This window comes from Balaenoptera borealis (genome assembly GCF_965194805.1).
Source record: "Balaenoptera borealis genome assembly, chromosome: 13".
Taxonomy (NCBI): domain Eukaryota; kingdom Metazoa; phylum Chordata; class Mammalia; order Artiodactyla; family Balaenopteridae; genus Balaenoptera; species Balaenoptera borealis.
In genome coordinates this window covers 81,914,703-81,939,622 of record NC_138870.1, presented here as the reverse complement: position 1 = coordinate 81,939,622, position 24,920 = coordinate 81,914,703, and the positions used below count along the sequence as shown (strand labels likewise).

The following is a 24,920-nucleotide window of genomic DNA, read 5'->3' as shown; positions in this document are numbered from 1 at the left end:
GGTTCTTGGCTAGATTCTTTTCCTTTTGGACATAGGACTGAGGTCCCCATTGTCTTGCTAACTATTAGCCAATGACCACTGTCAGATCCAAGAGACCACTCTCTGGTCCTTGCCACAAGGTCCCCTCCATACCCTCTCATACTTCCATTTTTCTCTTTTAAAACTCACCTGATTAGATTAGGCCCACCCAGATAATCTCCTACCTGATTAAGTCCACTGATTAGGAACCTAATGGAGTGAGGATCCCATCATAGTCACAGGGAAGGGGATTATACAGGTGTCTTAGTTTGGGCTGCTGTAACAAATACCATACACTGGGTGGCTTAAACAAAAAACATTTATTTCACGTAGTTCTGGAGGCTGAGGAGTCCAAGATCAAGAGGCTGGCTGGTTCAGTTCTTGGTGAGAGCCCACTTCCTGGTTTGCAGATGGATGCCTTCTTGCTGTATCCTCACATGGAAGAGAAAGAGATCATCTCTCTAGTTATCTCTTTTTTTTAAGGGCACTGCTATCTTCATGAGGGGCTCTACGCCTTGGAATTACTTTCCAAGGCCCCACCTCCTAATACTATCACATTGAGAATTAGGGCTTCAACATGTGAATTGGGCGTGGGGGGGAGTTCACAGACATTCAGTTCACAGCAACAAAACATGCATACCAGGGGGTGGGAATCTTTCAAGTCATCTTAGAATTCTGCCTGCCACAGGAAAAAACTGAGGAAAATAAACCAAGAAGTTATAAAGCTATAGGATTGTGCTAATTGACAGACACCAGATTCCTACCTAAAATAATGTGTCTAAAGGCCAAGGAGGCCTCCAGGACCCAAGCTACCCTCCTCTGTCTGACCTCGAGCCCTCAGCCCTCTCCAGCCTTCTCATTCCCCTCCTCCACCTGCTGCGTGAGTGGGAGTAAAAGCCAAAGCGGGAACTCAGGGGGTAAAGGGCATGGACTGAGGGCCACAGAGAGGAAAGGCCACTGACACCCACCTCATGGTGCCTCTGACCTGGCAGCAAGGCAGCGATTAGAAGTAGGGGTCAGGAAGACACACCTGGGTTCAGAGGCCAGCTCTGCCACTTACTCACTTTTTAACTTTCAGTCTAGTCACTGAACCTCTATTTTGAGGTCAGCAAAACAAAAACAAGTTTTCCCTCAGAGTCGTAAGCATCGGATGAGATAATATACATCAGGTGCTTTACACAGTACCTGGATGGCAAGGGTAAAATCATTGGAAAAAATAAAATAAAACCTACCTAGGAAGCAGCTCAGAGAAGTAGGAGTTGCTATTTCTCATAACATCTACTGGGTGCCCAGAATGGTGCTGGCAACTGTGAGATTTACAGACTTCCATAAAGCAGGATGTCTAGCATTGACACATGTACAATCTAGTTGGAAAATCAAGCAAACAGGTGTCCTTTCATAGAGAGATAGATTATGAACACAAGAGTTCTCTTTCTCAGGGACTTTTCACCCAGGACCTGGAAGCACTTGGCCTCTCATGGTGTTCAAGCCAGGCCTTCAGAGGTCTGTGTTGCCTCAGTAGCTGGCCTTGCCATAACCAGAGTCCTCCTGGTCCCTGGACCAGATCTAAGGTCCCTAAAGTATCACACAGAGAGACCCACCCATGGGACCCTCAGTTAGTGACACTCAGAATGTTCAGCCTACAGTCAGAGCTGGCTCCGTTTTCTGCCAAGTAAGAGTAAATATCAAATGACACTGTCTTAGAGGGTGAGACCAGAGACTGCAAACAGTGCCGTATTATTTTCTTACTGCTGCTGTAGCAAATCGCTGCAAACTTAGTGGCTTAAAACCACACACATTTGTTCCCTAACAGTTCTGGAGGTCAGAAGTGTCCCTGGGCTAAAACCAAGGTGTCAGCGGGGCTGTGCTCCCTCTGCAAGCTCTAGGGAAAAATCCGTTTCTTTGCCTTGTCTAGTGCTAAACGCTGCCTCCGTGGCTTGGCTCCTGGGCCCACATCACTCTGATCTCTGCTTCTGCCATCACACCTCCCTCTCTGACTTTGGCGTTCCTGCCTCCCCCTTATAAGGACCCTTGAGATTACATTTGGGCCCACCTGGATAATCCAGGATACTCTTCCTATGTCAAGATCCTTAATTTAATCTTATCTGCAAAGTCTCTTTTGCCATGTAAGGTAACATAGTCACAAGTTTGGGGGGTTAGGACATGGAGATTTTGAGGGGCCATGATTTTGCTTATCATCAAGTACTATTTCCCTGAGTCAGATGCCTGTGAGTATTTTCCTCCCCAAATGATTCAGAAAAAAACTATTCATCTCTAACCATTGACCTGATGAAGTCTACAAACAACTCGGGGATTAAACACATTTTCATAGAAGTAAGTTTGTTGAAGTTTAGTGAGAAAAAGGTACCGTGCTCTGGACATCATAAGAGAATAATTGATCATTAAAATCTGCTCTTAAATGCAACTGATAGGCCACCGTTTAATAAGATGTGAAAAGAGAACCTATGTTTTAGTAGAGTTCTAGCATTCTTTACTTCAGTGTTTGCAAATTGTGATGATCACTAACACCTATGTTCCCCCACCCTGTTTCTAACTATTCTTTAAATTGACTTGATACTGCAATTTTTTTGGACAGTTCAGTGACAGGCACAAATTACTTCACTGTTACCATGGTAACTAAGGGACCTCCAAACAGAGAAAAAATAAGATTAAAATAAAAGGGGAAAGGAACATTCCAAATTGGCACTGTTGAGTCATTGCCCAAGTGTAGTCGGGTGTCACTTGGTCAAGCTTTGGGAGTTTTTTCCAGTAAGGACCCCTGAATCAGTCAGCCAGCGGGGCAAGTTGCTCCTGTGAACAAGAATGCTTGTCTCCTGCAAGAAGCAATGGTTCAAAGTTTATAGAACCTTCTACTCTCCCTTACTTATGCATCTCTTTTATTTGGATCATCTCCTTTGTTTTTCATCTCTTCCTGCTTTTCCCCTTCTGAACACATTAGTTACTATGGAAACATTGGTGTGAATGTCAGAAAGCTCAGCTCAGAAATGCTTCATAAAGTCAATTTACAGAATGGTCTGACATTTATCTCATGTTTGGGAAATTTAAAGAATTTGTGATATTCATGACCACAGACAGGGGTGGGTGGTAAACACTGTGCTATATATGGATTTTAAAATTTGTTTTATATACAACTGTGAAAACATCAGGTTTTGTCTTTTAGGAGAAGAATAGCAACAAAAACAGGAATCTGGTTTGGGATTTGAAATTGGATTCATTTTCCATCAGTTCAGGGAAGATTTCCACTTTCTAAGTTTATAAGGCTGACTGGAACCTCTTGTGTCAAAATAAATGCTTTTGAAAAAAATTATGGTTGGCTTATTTTTTAAACTTTAACCTGATAATAAAACAAATGGTATTTTCCATAATAATGTACACAGGGCACCAGTAATATTAGTTAAAGGCACAGAAATGTTAATATCCATGCTGTAAAGATTCCTACTTCACTATGGGGAATTTCAGAGTTAGTGTTACCCTATGAAATAATAATAATAATAGCTAATGTTTATAGCACACTTACTATGTGTCAAGCCCCATTCTAAATACTTTACATGTAATAATTCATGTGATCCTCAAAACAACCTAGTGAGGTAGATGCTACCATAACACTTGTTTTACATACAAGAAAACTGAAGTACAAAGAAGTTAAGTAACTCATCCAAGTAAGTATTGATAGTTGAAGCAAAGATTCAGATGAAGGCAATTGGGTTCCAGACTGTATATTCTTAACCATCCTGCAAAACTGCTTCTTTATGAAAAAGTAAAACAATATAACAACATATCTAGCTAGAGAGCTTTGAGTTATCATTCCTGTACTAAAAAAGACAATCCAGGCATCCCCCAGCAGAACTTCCTCTCTAATGACATCATTCAGAGCCTTAAGGCTTACCACATTGTCCTTGGGGATACAAGTTCCTAATGATTATGGTTTGATGATGAGTTCAGATTAGAGTCAAATTTGATTCTAGACTTACAGGCTCTTGTATATTTATTTTGTTACATATAAAAGAGTAATAATGTTTTGCTATATGATCAGCAGGAAAGCTATAAATAGCTGAAAAGATACTGACATTAACTCCACTGGATTCCATCAGAAGAATTTTAATTACAAAGAAAATCCAGTGTCAACCTGCAGGGCTACATTAATGCTTTGCCACCCAACATTCCCCACGTCCTCTGGCAACAGCTCCCAATCTTTGTTTGAGAAAGCCCCACCTGCTCAGTTCATGTGCTTGACTCTCCTGATGCCAAAGTGGATCACATGATCCAGGTCTAAGCCAATCAGCACATCTCATCTCCCTGACCTCAGTGACCCCTTGACCTCAGTGACAGATGGCATGTGACCAGATTAGAGCCAATGAAATGCAAGAAGATTTTTGCTGGGAATGCTCCAACAGGAAGAGGGGCTCTTTTTCCTCCCTAGAAAACTTAACTGTGAAATGAGCTGCTCTAGCCATCTTTGCCACCACCAAAGAGTTGGCCTAGAGCATACAGAGGCAGAGAGACCGAAACCCCCGGAACAGAAGGCACGTGAAAGATTAAGAGAAACCCACCCTGTGGTATCATTTGAGCCCTGGGTACAGCATTGTCCGAAATCTGTCTGCTAGAATTCTCAATTATTGAATCAATAAGTTACTCCACCACCACCACCACCCTTTTTTTTTTTTGAAATCTAAACACATTTGAACTGGCTTACAACAAACAGAACAGGCCTAATGGACAAAACAAGAAGTGTCTGTGTCTTTTGAGTGAAAACACTACCTCTTATTCACCTTGTTCGTAAGCAAGCAAACATTTCCTTATCTAAGATTCCAAAATCCACAAACCTCTGAAAACCGAAAGTCCCTTTGTAGCTCATTTGGTGTCAAAACAGACATGACCCACATGGACACAAGGCTGCCCATAGTCCTTCCTTATCCCACTTAATGTGACTATTCCTGTTTTGCTAAGGAACAACTAATGTGTGTGATTACAGGATGCTGCTTACAGACCCTGTCAGAATGGTCAGACTATACAAGGTATAAACTCTTACCTTTATTAAATCAAAGAATTATAAATTCTAAAGCCCCAAAGTGTTTCTGATAAAAGGCTGTGGACTTAGAGTCACAGGATAAATTGAACAAATAAACTGATTGAATAAATGACTGCTTACTCTCTGAACAGGATGGGATCTGAGTCAGCTATCAGTATTATTGAGAACCACAGGAGTAAGGCATCCGTTACTCCAAAACTATACTGAAGGTAAGAGTATGCTTGCATATGCTAGACATCAAGTCAAACACCAGATTGATAAACACCAGGACAAAGTGAAAATTCATAAGCAAAAATTCATTACGAAAGCAAAAAGAGTTGAATGTCTCAAAGAATACTATCTATCAAAAGCTTCAAGAACAGAAAATCTGGGTGAATAGAAAGAACCTGCTGCCTGACTCCACACCAAGTCACACTACACTGTACATGCTATAAACAATAACTACAAGATGTAAAAGAATTATGATGCCGAGTACATGTGGCTACTATGACACTGACTAAATCTTGAAATCCATATTCCATGTCCAATGGGGATCCATTCTTAAACCCTTCTCCATGAGTCCTCACATTATATATATATAAAATGTCATTTACTTTTCATTTGACCGCAGCCAAGAAAATTATCATGTTATGCGATATTAAAAAGAGTACTGGAAACTAATTAAACACTACCCTCAAAATAGGAACATTTGGGGTCATGACTCATCTGCTTTCTTCTTTATATCCACGACCTAAAACAGTAAGTAGTACATGGTAGGTTCTTAAGATGTACTTTATTAATAAATGAAATATGTGCTACATTCTGATACCTTTGCCATCTGACAACACTGAAAATTCAGTGGAACAACTGACAGAGGGAGGGGAAAAACTAGAGAAGAAAAAAAGCCCCTAAGGATGGTGACACCACTAGTACATGGATAGAGACCCTCCATGGGACTCCTATCACTCACAGAAAACCAGACTGAAATCAATGATCTCTAAGGTACCCCCCCCAGCCCTATGATTATATGATTTTTCTGCGTTAAAAGAAAATCTAAAAGGGTGCAGATAGAAGTCTATATAACTTACTTAAAACACTGACTAATAGAGCATGGAGTAATCCCTACATTTGGAGAAGACTATTGGAATTTGAAATTTCATATATATGAAAAAAATACTGCATTAAGCATCTTACCATAATTAAAAGACGGTACAAGCCTAAAAAATAGTCCAGCTCAAACACACACTGGTCTGAGGAATATTGAATCCTTATGTTCCTGTTAATAAAACATCTAATGTCCAAACTCCAAGCTGTAAGAGCCCAACCAATCCCAGCATGTTGTCAAAGTTTTCTACCTCCATGACATTGCTTAAATCGAACCTACCTTTTCTGTGGAATAGTTCTTAACTGCCCCCCTTCACTCCAGGTTCTCCTCTAATCTTCCTTGCACACTATTGCCAGGCGAAGTTTCCTAAGGGAAAGCTCTGATCTCATCACTGTTTCAAAACCTTCAACACTACCTTATTACCTTCGGCAGGATTTCACTAATTATGTGATGATAACACATTTCCCTATTTCCTCTCCTACTCATCATTCGGCTCCTTTTCAGTCTCCAGTACTGAAGCACTCTCCTCTACCTGTCCTTTAACATGTTTGTTAGAATTCCTTAAATCTTGACTATAGCCCCTTCTCATTCTATACCTTCTCCTTAGGCGACCCCATCCTTACTGAGGCTTTCATTAATATCTAGATGCCAACGAATCTCATTAATTGTTTTTTGTGTGTTTGTTTGTTGTATTTATTTATTTTTGGCTGTGTTGGGTCTTGCTGCAAGTGTGCTTTCTCTAGTTGCAGCGAGTGGGGGCTACTCTTCGTTGAGGTGTGCGGGCTTCTCACTGTGGTGGCTTCTTTTGTTGTGGAGCACTGGCTCTAGGTGCACGGGCTTCAGTAGTTGCGGCACGTGGGCTCAGTAGTTGTGGCTCACGGGCTCTAAAGCACAGGCTCAGTAGTTGTGGCGCGTGGGCTTAGTAGCTCCATGGCATGTGGGATCTTCCTGGACAAGGGCTCGAACCCATGTCCCCTGAATTGGCAGGTGGATTCTTAACCACTGTGCCTTCAGGGAAGTCCCTCATTAATTGTTTTTAATTACAGTAAAATATACATGAAATTTACCATTCACACATTTAAAGTGTACAATTCAATGGCATTGAGTACGTTCACAATATTGTGCAACCATCACTATTACCTAGTTCCAGAATTTTACCATCATCTCAAATGGAAACCCCAGACCTATTGAGTAGTCACTCCCCATTTTCTCACACCCCTAGTCCCTGGCAATCACTAATCTGCTTTGTGTCTCTGTGGACTTGCCTATTCTGGATATCCCATATAAATGGAATCTTACAATATGGGGCCTTTTGTATTTGGCTTCTTTCACTTAGAAGCGTAAGGTTTTTGAGGTTCATTCATGTTGTAGCATGTATCAGTACTTCATCCCTTTGTCTTTGTCTGGCTAAAAAATATTTCACTGTATGGCTATACCACATTGTTTATCCATTCATCTGTTGATGGACATTTGGGTTGTTTTCATCTTTTTAGCTATTGTGAATAATGCTGCTCTAAACATTATTGTACAAGTTTTTGCTTGAATACCTGTTTTCAATTTTTTTATTTTTTGGATATATACCTAGGAGTGAAATTGCTGGGTCATCTGGTATTTCTATATTTAACTTATTGAGGAACTGCTAAACTGATCTCCATAATGGCTACACCATTTTATATTTTCACCAGCAATGTATGAGGGATCCAATTTCTCCACATCTTTGTCAACACTTGTTATTTTGAGTATCGTTTCATATGCTTTTTAGCCATTTATATATATCTTCTTTGGAAAAATGTCTATTCCAGTCCTTTGTCCATTTTTAAATGGGGTTGTTTGTCTTTTTGTTTCTGAGTTGTAAGAGTTCTTTATATATTCTGGATACTAGACCCTTAGTAGACATATGATTTGCAAATAGTTTCTCCCATTTTGTAGGTTGACTTTTTACTCTTGTGATAGTGTTCTTTGATGCACAAAAGTTTTTAACTTTGATGAAGTCCAGATTATCCTTTTTTGTTATTGCTGCTTTTGTTTTCATGTCATATATAAGAAATCATTAAAAGAGAAAAAAATTATTTCCAAATCCAAGGTCATGAAGATTTGCCATTATGTTTTCTTCTGAGAGTTTTGAAGTTTTAGCTCGTAAATTTAGGTCTTTTGAGTTCTCATTTTTAGTTAATTTTTGTTTGTAAATGATGTGACATAGGGGTCTAACTCCATTCTTTTGCATGTAGATATCCAGTTGTCCCAGCACCATTTGTTGAAGAGATTGTTCCTTTCCCCATTGAATGGTCTTGGCACCTTTGTCAAAAGTCATTTGACCATTGATATACGGGAACCCTTATTATCTCTTACACAGATTTCTCCTCTGAACTTAAGACCCACATGTATCCATCAGGCCATTCAACATATACACCTTGACATTCCCAGAGCAGACCAGATGGTGTCCAACATCTCCAAACATGTTCATATTCCACTGTTCTTTCTGGGCACCACCATTCATTTAGCCGTGGAAGCTAGAAACGTTTCCCTCTCCTTTATTCTCCATATCCAACTCCCGTCAACTGAGTCTCCACAATATATCTTAAATCTCTCCAATTCTTTCAAGCTCCTCTGCCATTCCCTAGATCAAGTTACTGTGGTCTACTCTCTGCACCATTAAAAGGTCTCCTAACCAGACTCATCTCTCTGCATCTATTCTTATACTCTTTTAGTCTATTATTCAGGGAACTTTTTAAAAAAGACAAATCAAATCATCTGTCTCTCTCACTCTCCCATCCCCACTCCAAGCCCACCTTGTTTAAAATTTTTCAATTTCCTCCCATTGTTTATAGGATAAATACCAAAACGGTAATGTGGCCTGTTAAGGTTCTGCAGGACCTGATTCTGAATTTCCTCTTCAGCCTGATTATACCAATCTTTACCTTTCAAGTACATAACTCCTACTCAACCTTCAGGTCTCACCTCAAATGTGACTTACTAAGGTGACTTCTGCTAAAGCAGGTCCCCTTGCTAATTGTTATTTTAACACACTGTGCATTTCCTTTATAGAGATTTTCACAACTTGAAATTATGTATCTGTGAGATTATTTGTGTCTATTCCCCACTAGATTTAAAGCTCCGTGAACTCCACATTTTCTAGCCTAGAAAATTTCAAGACCCTCCATCATCTGACCTTTATCGACTTACTCACAACTATTCTCCTTCACATTCCCATCCTCACATTCTGATAAAACCCAGTAAAAATTCTGTCATTGTATACATAGTTTGTCCATACTGTTGTTTTCCTGTTTTCTCTTACTCTATTTTTCTATTTTACTATTACTCTAGCTCATTTTCACTCTTCACTCATTCATTTAAGTTTAACTTAGGGAGTACCGACGATGTGTCAAGTCCTGTACTAGAGATACTGGACTAGACATACAGAACAGAATAAGCCATGATTTGTGATACAAAGAAAGCAAGGAAACAGGTATATAAACAAATAGCTATAACCCCAGATGAAAGCTGACATGAAAAAGACTTCTAAAAATTATCATGGGAACAGAGAAGTTTCCTCTTCCTGAGAAAGTCATCAAAGCTCCACTACAGAATGTATAATTTTAGCTAGGTCTTGAAAAGTGAGTAAGAATGGGAAAGGAGAGGTTTTCAAGGATAAGCATTTATCATTGGTAAATCATGATGAAGGACAGTGACATGTTTGGGAGCAGCAAGTGGCCCACTTTGTGTGGCACACAGGGCTTGGGCAGAGGGTGTGACCAAAAGGTGAGATGTCCAAGTTAAAAGCCCATGCCATTATGTTTTGGACACAGCTGACAACCACAGTCTTGAGCAACTGCCCCTTTCCCTCACTCTAAAAGAAAAAGTATAACTTTCTAATAAAACATTAATATGAGAAACTCTCTGGTGGAAAGATTCTAGGGTGGCCCCAGTGAATCCTGCTTCCTGGTGTTCTTACCCTGTATAATCCCTTACCCTTGAGTGTGGGTGGAACTCGTGACTTTCTCGGAGCCAAAACTACAGTCTTGCCTATGAAATTAATGTCCTAAATCAAGTGTTGACCAATTAAAAGGGAGATTATTCAGATTGGAGGAGAAAGGGACAGACTTATTCAGATGAAATCCCTCAAAAGAGAGACTGGATGCTCCCCGAAGCAAGAAACTCCACTTGTGAGGATGATGAAGTAAACAGCCATGTTGGAAAAGCTAACAGGAAACTTTGGGCAGCCTGCAGCTGACAGCCAGCAAAAAGCAGGGGCTGCAGGCACGTAGCCACAAGGAAACGAATTCCGCCAGCAGCCTTAGAAATGAATTCTTCCCCAGTCAAGCCTCTTGATGTGAATGCAGCCCTGGCCAACACCTTGACTGTAGCCCTGTGAGATCCTGAGCAGAGAACCCAGTTGTGCCATGCCACACTCCTGACCTAGAGAAACTGTGTGACAATAAATGTGGGTTATTTGAAGCTGCTAATTTGTGGCAATTTGTTAGGCAGAAATAGAAAACTGATATACATTCTAAGCTAGTGAAGATGTTTTTGTTGTTGTCATGTGTTTCTTACTTTTTTTTCCCCCCAAAATGGCTTAAATACTGAAGGGACAATTGAAAGAATACATTGGTTAGAACAAAATTTAAGTGCATTTGTAGCCAACTCCCCAATAAAATGAAGTGACAATTGAATGCTTTAATTTGATTTGCTCTACTTTACTGGAATGTGTAACTTCCCCCCCCCCCGCCCCCACACCACCCCCAGGCTTTTATTCTTAGTAGTTTCTTTGGCTTTTAATCAACTAGTTGCTCTCAGGTGAAAGAAGAAGAAAAAAAAAAGATAGCAGATTTAAAGATCAAAACACAACCATAAAAAAACAAATGGAAGAGCATGCTTACTGCACAACACACTACAGCACATGAAACAGTCCACAGCCTGTCTTGCTGCAATGCTTCCTCGCCTCTGCTATTTGAGTCAGTGTTTTCCCACAGGAATAATTTTATAATAGGAAGTTGATGACCCAGCATCAAATAAGTCATTGCTATGACTAATATGGTCAATTTATATATAATAAAAGCAAAGAAGGGATTCAGAGCCTCTACAATAATTTAAAATGAAGATATTATGTTTCAAGTTATAAAGATAGGCACAAAAAGACCATTCATCTTGCTTATAAAATAAGTTCACAGGTAACATAATAAATATATATGGTTTAAAATATAACTTTATAACATCATTTTTAATCTAACTAATATGCTAGACCAGATAAACACATCATTTAATTTAACCTAATTTTGTTAAGAAGCTAACTTATCCCCATACAAAAATCTAGCAAAGATAATTATAAATTTATATTGCTTATGAAAATAGAATTGAAACTCTGAAGTAAAATACCAGGGAAAAGATACAATAGTATATGAAAAGAGGCATCCTCCCTGACCATGTAGAATTTATCCCCCAAACAAAAGATGGGTCCATATTCAAAAATAAATCACAACAACTCATATCTGTAGGTATTAAAGAGGGGGATGTTCAACAGATGTTGGAAACTATTAAATTTCTGTTCATATCTTTAATGTTTAAAACACTTTGAAAACTAGAGCTTATAGGATAATTATTAAATATTAAAAAGCCTTCTCAAACCAATAGCCCACCTAATGTACAACAGGTAGCTTCTAGATGCATTCCAGTTTAAATCCACTATCTTTGATCAAGCTCTGCTTATTTCACCTTCCAAATAGTTCTCTAATCTTTTGATGGTTCAGGCCTTCAGTGTTACCTGGAGGACTAAACAGTCTCCTAAATGATGAATGCTCTGGTCTGAATGTTTGTGTTGCCCCCTGCACCAGATTCATATCTTGAAACCCTAACCCCCAAGATGATGTTGTTAGGAGGTGGAGGCTTTGGGAGGTGATTAAGTCATGAGAGCGGAGCCCTCCTGAATAGGATTAGTGTTCTTATAAAAGAGGCCACAGAGAGATCCCTCATCCCTTCTCCCATGTGAGGACACAGTGAGAAGGTGCTTCCTGTGCACCAGAAAGCAGGCCCGAATCTGCCAGCACCTTGATCTTGGACTTCCCATCCTCCAGAACTGTGAAAATACATTTCCATTGTTTATAAGCCACCCAGTCATGGTACTTTGTTATAGTAGCCCAAACACACTAAGACTACATCACTGCCCTTAGCCTAATTCGTCTCAAAGCCATTCTCTTCACTGTGGTCAGAATCATATTTCTAAATTTGATTGTGTCACGTCCCTGATTAAAACCCTTTATTGGTTCCTCCAAAGAGAACCTAGTACTTGGCATGCTCCCAAGGTACATGCTTGATGATCTGACATGGCTCATCTCTGCAACTCACATCCTTCTTTCCCTGCCTGGCCCTTGCAGGTCCTGTGCATGCTATTTCCAGCCTCCTGTCTGGGAGGCATGTCCTCCTCCCTCTTTACCAGGTATTTATTCATCTTTAATCCTCAGTTTAGGACTTTTATCTCCTATTTCCTCTAAGAAGCCTTCTCAGATACTACTCTACCCTTTCAGATTGTTACTAATACCCTTCTTTGCTGCCTCCATAAGTGCCCTGTGTGTATATCTATTCCCCACTCTTAGCACATGATTATTCAGTTTCTGTATCTGTCGTTTCTGCTCAATGAGTGTGCTCTTCAGTATGATCCCCAGTGCTTAGCACACAGGAGGTGACTGCTGTTCACTGAATGAATGATGAAGAAAAAGGAAGACGAGGGAGCAAAAGTGAGCCCTGTCAGTTGGAACACCTCTCCTGAAGCACAGTCTGGAATGGAATCCTCTGTGGGAGTTGCCCAGACCAGGGGATAATGCCTGAGAGTATTATCTACCACTAATCCTGAGAGAAACCCCAGCAAAGCCAAACTTCTACATCTGGGATATCCTATAGATCTACCCAAATCATCTCACACCCACACTCAGAGGATGTGCTATTCCCCTTTCAAACTTAAAAAGCCAAACCTGTTGTACAAAATGGATGTCAGCTACACTTACCTAACAAAGCTGAAGATGGTGGTCACATTTAAGAGTGTGCATACTTTCTAACAAGAAGGGTAGAAACAGAGAAGTCAGTCCCCTCATTCTGTAATCTACAGGCAAACATCCCCGTTTACTAGATAAATTCTAAACTCTTAGCTATGTCTTACAAAGCCCTTCCTGATCTAGACCACCTTCCTCTCCAGTCTTCTCTTGTATAAGCTCCTCGTATGGCCCACATTCCAGCTATTCCCTCCTACTAAATTTAGGCAACTTGGTTCTTTGCTAAAGTCAATAACTTTGATATTTAAAAAGAATTCAGTAACGATAGCAAAATTTAGATATCCAGATATTCTTGTTTCATTTTGGCAGATAAAGATTTAGTGTGCATGATCATCTTAAAAAATGAGAAATAAAATGTTTTCTTATTTCACTAGTATTCAAATAATAGAGTAGGTGTCTTTTGACATAAGATGTGCTTCAAACAAATTTTGAAAAGTTCAATTTGTCAGAATGCAAAATGAGGCATAATTGATTTTTAACATTTTAATTTTAAGTGAGCTGGTTGTCAGATTTCACTTGAAAAGGACCCACAATATCTACATCAAGGGCATGTCAACTATCTTCAACCATTATTGTCATTTTTCTATGTTCATAAATTTATCCTACTACTATAAATCCTATTATTTGACATGTGTGAAGAAGGAAGAATTATGGTTAACCAAATTTCCAGTTTATTGCAAATGTCATAAATACCATACAGAAATTAATAAGTCATAACAATCCCTACATGTTTTCCATATTATTCAACAATTGATAAAATTAGATATGAGATGATACTGAACCTCTATGGAGGTCAAAGCACCATACTAGATATTGCAACTACAGAGAGATTTCCAAAATGGCCTTTGCCCACTGGGGAGAGAGACCTGGAGACAAACCAACCCAATTCTATAAGAATTATAATAGTGATAGGAAGTGAATTTTTGGATGCACGGAAGAGAGCATGATTGCCTTTAGGTCATGGAAAAGTGTCACAAAAGAGGTGACATGTGAAAAGTGTCCTGAAGGATCTGTAGAAGTTTGCTAGGCAGAGAGAACAATGAGAGTGATTGCCCAGAGCTATGAAATGGCATGGTACTTTCTGGTACCTGAGACTGAAATATCTGGGGCAGGGCTGTGGAGCAGCAGGAAGGATCAGGTTGCCACATCAAAGGCTACACATGGGCTTTTTCTATGGACAATTCGTTTTGCCTTTTGGGTGAGGACAACACTAGTATTATAGAAGTGTGTGCAACAGATAAGAAGAAACAGAGTAAGGCAAAAAGCCTAGGTAAGAGGCTCTTACAATAAATCTCAGCAAAGTATGAAGAAGTTCCAAATCACAGCAGCTGGAATAAAGGTGAGTCAAGATGTTTATCAGTCACCTATTGCTGCATAATAAACAACCAAGAAACTCCCAGTAGCATACAATCGTAGGCATCTGTTCCCATAGATCTGAGGATCTATTGGGCTGGACTAAAGCTGGGTTTGGCTGAGTGGCTTGGCTGAGACAGCTCTGCGTCACATGTCTCATCTTCCTCGGGACCAGCAGCTAGCCTAGGAAGCTTTTTGTGTTTAGTTTCGTTTTTTAAGGTCCATGTCAGAGGTACAAAAGAGCGGGTGGAAACATGCAAGACCTCTTAAAGCCTGGGCTTGGAATTGGCACACCATCATTTCTGCTTTATTGGCCAAAGCAAGCCACATGGCCAAACCCGAAGTCACAAGGAGGGGAAACATATTCCACCTCTTTAGTAGTAGGAACTGCAAAGTCAAATGGCAAAGGGCAGGAATACAGCTAGGGGTTTAGGACTGGTGACAATAATGCAAAATACCACATTCTGGCCTCCAGGACACAATAATTCATGTTCTTCCCAAATGCAATATATGCTCACCCCAACCCAAGGACTCTAAAAGTCACATCCAATCACAGCATCAGGCTCAGTTCAAGACCTTGTAATCTACACTAGATTCAGATATGTTTCATCTTGGTAAGAACAATGGATTGCTCTTTGTTCAGAGAACAATGAACAGAAGAATGAGCAACTCCCGAGATACACGCATGTGCACACACACACACACACACACACACACACACATACACGGAGCCTACAAGCTGAAACCAGGACACGATAACTGCAATAAACACCCCCATTTTAGAAGACTGGGAGGCTCCTAGCAGTCACTGGCCTACAGCAATTCTGAAATTCAACTGGGCCCAAGTTGCTCTGTGGATGGGAAATGTTTCTTAATGAGGCCTGGGTTCTGCTTCCTGGGAGTGCCTCCCAAATCCATTGTTCTCCACAATGTTTTTGACTGCTCTTCAAGATGTCCTTCGTTTTTCATCCTCCTCAACCATTTCTTAAAAGGGCTTTGGAAGATAGGCCATTATGGCAACAGAGCAACTTTCTCAGCCTGCCTCCTGGATTACAAAGTCGAGGGCTTGGAGAATTTTTTATATTTTTGAAAAGCCTCAATCTTTTAGTCCTAAGTGGCAGCAGTGATTTTGGTAAATCAACTGTTTAAAACACTTTGTAAATGTTTATGTATTTGACTCCAGTCTACCCAGTGAGCCAGAAGTCAAAAGTCATACCCACAATTATTTTCTAGGCATGCTTCTCTCTCACTCTTAATTACTGCTACTAATAAGTGCATATCAGACTAATGTGGGACCATGCCCTTAAGCTTCCTAAATGTCCTTTTTACCGGGTGAAAAGGCATACCACAGGTTCTCAATTTTTTTAGCCTCAGGTATCTTTTATACTATTAAAAATTATTAAAGACTCCAAAGAGCTTACCTTAGAAAATTCTAGAAAGTACAAGAACCCATTCCATTAGATATCAGGGCAACGATGTAATCACATGTCACATAACCACTGGAAAACTTCACTCTATGCTCATGAGAAAATAAGAATGAAAAAGACAATGTCTTAGTACTGTTATGAAAATAATTTTGACCTCACAGGCCCCCAAAATGATCTTAGGAATTCTCAGGGCTCACCAAACCACATTTGGAGAATTATTGGTCTACTAAAAGACACTTTTTTTCCTTTCAGAGGTTCTAACTATAGATTCCATAGCCACATCCTTGATTTTCCCACAAATAACATAAATCTAAAGACTCTCTCTTTACCTTTTTAACTCTGCAGTCTTTAAGAGCTCCATCTATCTAAGTATGTGGAACTTGATAATTTAATACATAAAATAATTTTTTACTAGAAATATGCAGTGATTATCTACAGTATTAACTTGTTTGGCATTCTGTTAACTTTAACTGCAAAGTAATACATCTAAACCTTATTGATACAAGGTAAGAAGAACCTTGAAAAGAAATAGAGTGGAGAGACTAGAGTTCATGACTTGCCAAGTAGGATGGTCCTACTGGAACCCCAAGAGTTTGTTTGGAACTCTGAAGGGTTACACCTTAAAAATAAGAATAAACCAGGAATTTAAATTCAACTTGGAAACACCTCAATCCCTGATTGCGTTACGATGACATGGGCGTGCTCATTCCCCTAGCCTAACTGCCTGCCACAGTGGAAGTAAATCTTCTCAGGGAGAAGATAATAGCATTCAGAGACTCAAAGTATTTCTACAATTTTTCATGATACCAATCACTCAATAAAGAAATATTCAAGAAGATCAGATGACACAATGTGACCAAAAACTGAGAGAAATAATGTAAAATAGAAACAAAAGCATAGGATATCCAGATATTAGTTATCAGACACAGACTTTCAAATGACTAAGGGAGGGGCAAGATAGGGGTAGGGGATCAAGAGGTACAAACTACTATGTAAAAAATAAATAAGCTGCAAGGATGTATTGTACAGCACAGGGAATATAACTAATATTTTATAATAACTATAAATGAAGTATAATCTTTAAAAATTGTGAATCACTATGTTGTACACCTGAAACATATTTTTTTAAAATTTATTTTTGGCTGCATTGGGTCTTCATTGCTGCGTACGGGCTTTCTCTAGTTGTGTCCAGTGGGGGTTGTGGTGCGCGGGCTTCTCATTGCAGTGGCTTCTCTTGTTGCAGAGCACGGGCTCTAGGTGCACAGACTTCAATAGTTGTGGCGCACGGGCTTAGTTGCTCCGCAGCATGTGGGATCTTCACAGATCAGGGCTCGAACCTGTATCCCCTGCATTGAAAGGTGGATTCTTAACCACTGTGCCACCAGGGAAGTCCCTGAAATTATATAATACTGTAAATCAACTATATCTCAATTAAAAAAGAAAAGAAAATATTTGCTGTAGGTTTTTGGAAGATATATTTTCTCAGGATAAGGAAAATTTCTTCTATTCATAGTTTACCAAACAATTTGCTGAATTTTATCAGATACTCTTTCTGTATCTATTGAGATTATCCTTATTGTGGTGATTTAAAATAATGGATTTGTTTAAAGTTAAATTATCCTTGTTTTCTCAAGATAAATTCAAATTAACTATAAAATAGTTATGTGATAAACACATATATGTGTATGTTATGTACTACACACACTTTTTCTATAGCTTTGTTTCAGTATAGTTTACAAAAAATAAATTTAACTTAAAAAACCTAAAATTAATATATTTAAGGAATTAAATTATAAGATTTCACCAAGAGAATTAGAAACTATAAAAAAGAACAAAATGGAAATTCTAAGCTAAAAAATAAAATAGATGATATTAAATACCAGATTAGGTAAATACTAAATTAGACATAGCTGAAGAGAAAAATAGTTTCTGCTAAAATTTTTTATTATTACATTGAATCTGAAAATCAACATGGTAAAAATTGACATTTAACAATGTTGAGCCTTCCAGTCTATGAACGCGGCATGTCATTTATTTAGGTTTACCTTCTCTCAGTAATGTTTTGTAGAATTCAGAGTACAGGTCATGCATAACTTTTATGAAATTTATACCTCAGTATCTCATATTTTTGATTCTACTGTAAATAGTATTAACTTTTAATTGCAATTTTAGTTTTTTGCTAGTATATAGAAATGCAATTGATTTTTGTATATTGACCTTCTATACTGTAACCTTATTAAATTCACTTATTAGTATTAAATTTTTAATATATTCCATAGGGTTTTCTATATAGTTGAATTTATCATCTGTGAAGAGACTTCTTTATTTCTTCCTTTGTAATATGGATACCATTTATTTCTTTGCTTTGTCTTTGATCTTAGGGGAAAAGCATTCACCATTAAGTACAAAGTTAGCTGCATGTTTTTCTTAAGATGCCCTTTATCTAAAAACAGAACTACCAGATGATCCAGCAATTCCACTGCTGGGTATATATCCAAAGAAAATGAAAACACTAATTTGAAAAGATTTATGCACCCCAGTGTTCATAGCAGCATTATTTATAGCAGCCAAGATAATGAAAGCAACTTAAGTGCCCAATAACAGATGAATGGATAAAGAAGATGTGATATATATAATACATATATAATATATATTGTAATATATATATGTATATAACTCAGGCATAAAAAGAATGAAAGTCTGCCATTTGCAACAACATGGATGGACCTAGAGAGTATTATGCTTAGTGAAATAAGTCAGACAAAGACAAATACTCTGTTATTGCTTATATGCAGAATCTAAAAAATAAAACAAACAAATGTGTATAAAAAAACAGAAACAGACTCACAGATACAGAGAACAAACTAGTGGTTACCAGTGAGGAGAAGGAAGACAGGAGGGGCAAGATAGGGGTAGGAGATTAAGCGACACAAAATACTTTGTATAAAATGAGCAACAAGGACATATCGTACAGCACGGGGAAATATAGCCATTATTTTGTAATAACTTTAAATGGAGCATAATCTATAAAAATATTTCATCACTAAATTGCACAACTGAAATTAATATACTATTGTAAATCAACTATACTTCAATTTAAAAAATTAGTTTAAAAAAAGATGCCCTTGGGAATTCACTGGCTGTCCAGTGGTCAGGACTCCACATTTTCACTGCCAAGGGCCTGGGTTCAATCCCTGGTCAGGGAACTAAGATCCTGCAAGCCACGCAGCGCAGCAAAAGAAAAAAGAAAAAGACGCCCTTTATCAAGTTGAAGAGGTTCTCTTTCATTCTTACTTTGCTTAGAGTTTTTAATCAGAAATAAGTGTTGGATATTGTCAAATGCTCTTTTTGCACTTATTGAGATGATCATATGGTTTCCCTATGTTAGTCTGTTAACATAGTGAATTACATTAATTTTATGTTAGCCCAAATTTGCATTCTTGAGATAAGCCTAAGTCATATGTATTATCATTTTTTATACATCATTGGATTCCAATTGCTAAAATTTTGTTTAGTACTTTTGTATCTGTACTTCTGATAAATATTGGTTTGTAGTTTTCCTGTGATTTTGGTGTTAGGGTAATGCTGACCTCAAAGAGTAAGTTGGGAATTATCCCCTCTTCTATTTCCTGGAAGCGTTTGTTGAGAACTGGGATATTGTCTTCTTTAAATATTTTAAGGAATTCACCAGTGTAGCCATTCAGGTTTGGCATTTTCTTTGTCAGAAATATCTGCAGAATCTGTAGTGATGTCACTTCTTTCATTCCTGATATTGGTAATTTAAGGGGTTTTTTTGGTTTCTCATCAGTCTAGCTAAAGGTTTATCAATTTTATTGATCTCAAAGAACTAGCTTTTAATTTCACTGATTTTCTCAATTGATTTTGTTTTCAATTGCACTGAGTTCTTCTCTCATCTTTTTTCTTTTCATTTGCTCCTTTTGGGTTTTACTTGCTATTATTTTTCTAGCTTAAGGTGGAAGCTGAAGTTATTGAATCCTTTCCTTTTCTAATACAGGTATTTAATGATATAAATTTCCCTGTAAGTACTGCTTTAGCTGATTCCCACAAATTATAATTTCTGTTTTCATTTGTATTCAGTTCAATATACATTCTAATTTTTTTATTTCATCTTTTTATGTTTAAATTATTTGTATCTTTATATTTAAAGTGGATTTCACGGATTCAGTACACAGTTGGATAAAAAAGATTCAATCTCATAATAAGGGTAACTGACAACTTATACTTAATGCAATTATTGATATTGCTGTTTAAATCTACTATTTTACTGTTTATTTTCTATTTGTCCCATTTATTCTTTGTTCCCCTTTCTTCTTTTCCTTCCTTCTTTTGGATTATTTTCTATGGCTACATTTTATCATCTTTGTTGGTTTACTAGTTATAACTTTTTCTTTTGTGGTTGCTTTGGGGTTTACAGTATACATTCTTAGCTTATGACATTCTACTTTCAGGTAGTAGTATTCTGCTTCACAGTTAGTATAAAAATCTTAGAGTAGTATACTTTCATTTCCCTCCTCTCACCCTTGATGATACTCTTCTCAGACATTTCACTTTACATATGTTAACCACACAATACATTGTTATTATTTTTGCTTTAAATTGTCTATTAGCCTTTAATGAAAATTTAAAATAAGAAAAAAAAGTCTTACATTTGTACACATATTTACCATTTTTGTTGCTCTTTATTCCTTTGCATAGAAAATTTCTGTCCAGTACCTTTAACATTTTCTGTAGGGCAAAAGTCTTCTTGTGATAAATCCTTTCAGCCTTTCTAGGTTTGAAAAAGTTTTATTTCATTTTCAAAAGGTATTCTCACTAGGTACAGAACCGAAGTTGAGTTTTTTATTTTCAAAAATTCAGTATTTGAAAATTATTTCAAATATTTTGTGTCTTTTTAAAATTCAGTTGTATAAATCCAATCTCTATTATGCTATCTTGGCCAGAGGCTAAAATTCAATTTCAGGTTTCCCATTTTTACCATTTAAAATTTTTTGTGCTTATTTAGCTTTTAAATTCCATGACAAAAAAAATGTTTCATCTTTATGCATAAAGTTACTAAAATTATTTTACTTATCCAACCTCTTTTAATACACATTATGTGCATTTATAGAAAAAGGCAATAGGAAAATATTAACGGATTTAAATACAGCATGTAGCAAAACACACTTCTATGTCTTCTAAATCTGTTTGATAATGATATATAAGAAAACCTGTTACAAGCCATAATGCTTTTATAACCTGTCAGGAAAAAAGACTATATAAGCACTCCTTTATGCTTTAATACAAATGTATTCTCTGAGCCGCACTAGGACAAAGTAATTTGCTTTTATTTCTTGAAGTAATTATTAGTATGTTTACACTTATTTAATATATCCTTAAAATCTCTCATCACTCAGGGGAAAAAAGTTAGTAAGCTAGCTAGATTTCTTTTTTTTTTTTTAACAGAGTTCTTTTAGTAAATACTTTCATCTCAGAAGTCAAAATTGGGCAGGAGTGCTATATACAAGGTACATAGTTTAAATCTTTGGGACAAAAGACTATAAGAAGGGAAACAAGCCAGTTGCCCTCCTAATCTTATATCACTAAAAATGTAGATCAGAGCAGGCAGATGTCCACATCTACATATTATCAAAGAGGTGTAAATTCTTTTGACAATTAACCTTCCTGTTGTTTTTTTTTAATTTTATTTATTTTATAGTACGGTCAATAGTATAAAAATATTACACACAACACACAAAGAATTAGAGAAAGTTAATGATATAAACCACAAAACAAAATAAACCATACCTCATGTGGGAGAAAAAAATGGCACTAATACTGTAATATTTAGTATGTAATATGAAATTTCCACTGTTTATAAGTTGAATTATATTGATTGAAACTTTATAGTATAATTTTGTATGTTATTAATTCATGAGATAATCTGCAAATATGCAGTTCTGGTTGAGTCTTATAAACCCTTAAAAGTTTTCATAAAGTGAAGTTAGCTAAAAAATACCAACCAGGAGTAGAGATTTGTTAGAAGTATAATACAGTAACATAAATGCAATAGATACAATGTAATCTGTGCAATTTGAAATTCTGAAAATTTTCTTATCAAATGTACAAGTAATAAATAATAGTCATACTTGACTTCATCAAGTTAACAAAATAATTACTAATCAACCTTGTGTTTTATTAGTCAGTTGCTTAGAAACCCAAAACACCAATTAAAATTACTTTCTCCATAAAAATAGAAGGTATCTCAAACTCTTAATCATCAAACATCCAAAAAAATTTGGAAGGCAACTGTCAACCAAAAATATTATCTGTTTAAAAGAGGTGATTAAAAAACATACATAATCTATTTTTTTTTCTGCACAATTTTCTTTTCTTATGAAAAAGGGCACTTAGTGTATAGCTAAAGCTTTCAGAAAATAAAGATTCTGTTGGCTTTCCTCCTAGGGAGATGACACAGTGTACAGTTTTTAATATAAAAATATAAATATTTTTGACAGAAAAGATGAAATAGTGGTTGGTATACGATCCGATCACCCTTTTACTCGAAAAAAAATTTTCCCAGAGGCCATGAAAACAATACTGATTCCATGTAGCTCTGTGTTGCCAGAAGCTTCCCAAATTACAAAACATTAAAGTATTCACTGAAATTTCAAAAGTGTGCCCGTAGTCTTTTGTTTTCTTCTCGTAGTCTTTCAATTTCTGCCACTAAACCTTCATTCACTGAGTATCTTTCCAACAAAGAGTGCATTTCATTCTAGAAAAGGGAAAAAAAAAATGCTTTTAAAATTACTGGCATTTCACATTTATTTGGCAAGCCGTTTTACATATTTTCATATATTTTCAAAATGATATTTTCATATCATTTTTCTCATGTTCGATTAACTAACTGAATGATTTTTTTTTAACTTAACCACCCTTACTACTTTGTTAATATAAATGAAAGAGCACTGGTGAAATTTATATATTTGGAAAGCTTATTTTGCACATTTGGGAAGCTTTTTGCTTACTTACTGCAAAAAAAAAGCTGTGAAAAAGTAGCTATCATACTTTTTTATCATACTATCATATCTTTGTAACTATCATAGGTTACAAAGAAGGCTGACTAGTTAAAATCTATTTTACTTATTAAATTTCTAAAACTCCTTGTTTATTTCTTAGCAATTAGATATAAGTAAGTAAAAATACATCACCCCTTTATGGACTTGTTAGATCCACAGCTATGCTCACTTACAATAAAATATGTCAATACATACCAACTGCATATGAAACTGTTTAATCATCTCCACTTGCAAATTCACAATATCCCTATGGCATGCTTCTCTAGGGAAGAATGTAAAATATTTATTAGAATTATAACAGTTTTATCAGCTCTAGATCATTCAAGAAAATGGCTAAACTCTGATCGTTTCACGTTACTGAGTGTTAATAATTATTGCAATAGTAAAAATACCACTGCACCTAGTATTTATTTACTATGTGCTAGGCACTGTTTCTTGTACTTCAGATGTAAGAACTCATTTAATCTTCACAACTAGGTGCAATTATTACCTCCATTTTACCAATGAAGTAACTCAGTCACAGAGTAGTTATAACTTATCCAATGTCACACAACTAGTAAATGGTGGAGTAGGATATAACCCCAGGCTGTCTACCTCCAGAACTCTCATTACACTACATTCCTTAATACAGAATTTACCATTAAGGGAAGACACAGGTTTATATTACAATGAAATACAGATAATGCTCTAGGTTATAATGTTTTAACTATTATCAATGTTTAAGCTATCAAAAAAAAAAAAAAAAAAACTTCCAGCAGAATGAAAAGCGCCTATTTGGGTGGTTGTAACAGAGGTTACTCAATAAAATGCAATTAATTCATGCCTACAAAAGCCATAAAAGTGGGAATTCCCCGGCAGCCCAGTGGTTAGGACTCAGCACTTTCACTGCCGTGGCCCGGGTTCAGTCTCTGGTCAGGGAACTAAGATCCTGCAAGCCACACGGTGCAGCCAAAGAAAAAGACATAAAAGTTATGCAGTATAACAATAAAAGGAACATTCAGCCACCTGCCACACAATTTATGGGCTAGAACATTACCAAAATCATAGAAGCTTCCTGTGTGCTCCTCTCTGACTCCAACATTTAACTCTTGGGAGAAGCCTAAGAAAGAAGTCACTATGCTGCTGAATTTTGTTTGAGCAAAGAAATGTTTTAATAAGAAATATATATATATATATATATATATATATATATGTATGTATGTATAACACAGAATCTGTAGTCAGTATATTTTCATTGTGCTTGCTTTTGAGCATTACAAAAAGGGTACCATATCCTATGTAGGCTTGAGTAGTGGACATTTAAAAAATCCAGTATCATGTTTTCAAGGTTCATATTCTATATATCTGTAATTCACTGATTTATACTAGTGTGTACATTCTCCTGTCAATTTGAATTGTTTTCAAGTGTTTATTATTACAATGTTGTTATAAACAATCATGTATATGTCTCCCAACCCACACGTGCCAATTTCTGGAGATGATATATCCAAGAGTAGATATGTTGAGTCATAGGTATGATCCAGAGGTACACTGTTCAGACTTACAAAATAACAGGAATTATTTTCCAAAGTGGTAGTATCAATGGACACACTCATCATCAGTATAACAGAGCTCATGTAGCTTTACATCCACACCAAGACTTGGTGTTTCCAAGCTTTTTACAATATTTTCCCATCTACTGGGTGTGAAACAGTATCCCATTGCATTTTCAGTTGTCTGATTAATTTGTAGGGCTGAGCATCTTTCCTTATGTTCATATACCATTCCTCTTCTGTGAAATGCTTGTCTATGTCTTTAAACTATTTTTCTACTGAATGTCTTTTTTAAAAAAATTATATTATAAGAGTTCTTTACATAATCTGATTCTTTATT

The 24,920-nt window shown here is 36.9% G+C and overlaps 1 protein-coding gene across 9 annotated transcripts in view; it reads right to left on the bottom strand.

The window, feature by feature from the left end:
• Positions 1-319: 319 nt before the first annotated feature.
• NEDD1 (NEDD1 gamma-tubulin ring complex targeting factor) overlaps positions 320-24,920 on the bottom strand; it is a 66,471-nt gene continuing 41,870 nt past the window's right edge. For 4 of the 9 annotated variants that reach the window (XM_082349526.1, XM_082349534.1, XM_082349530.1 and 1 more), the window contains 5 exons: positions 23,244-23,310; positions 20,658-22,744; positions 15,967-16,059; positions 13,148-13,194; positions 320-450 (listed from right to left, as the gene is read on the bottom strand). In XM_082349526.1, coding sequence (XP_082205652.1) covers positions 22,640-22,744; positions 23,244-23,310 — 172 coding nt within the window. In that variant the 3' untranslated portion in view covers positions 320-450; positions 13,148-13,194; positions 15,967-16,059; positions 20,658-22,639. Of the gene's footprint in view, positions 451-13,147; positions 13,195-14,477; positions 14,521-15,966; positions 16,060-20,657; positions 22,745-23,243; positions 23,311-24,920 lie in introns of all 9 variants that reach the window. The other 5 variants (XM_082349527.1, XM_082349528.1, XM_082349525.1 and 2 more) reach the window with 5 other exon arrangements.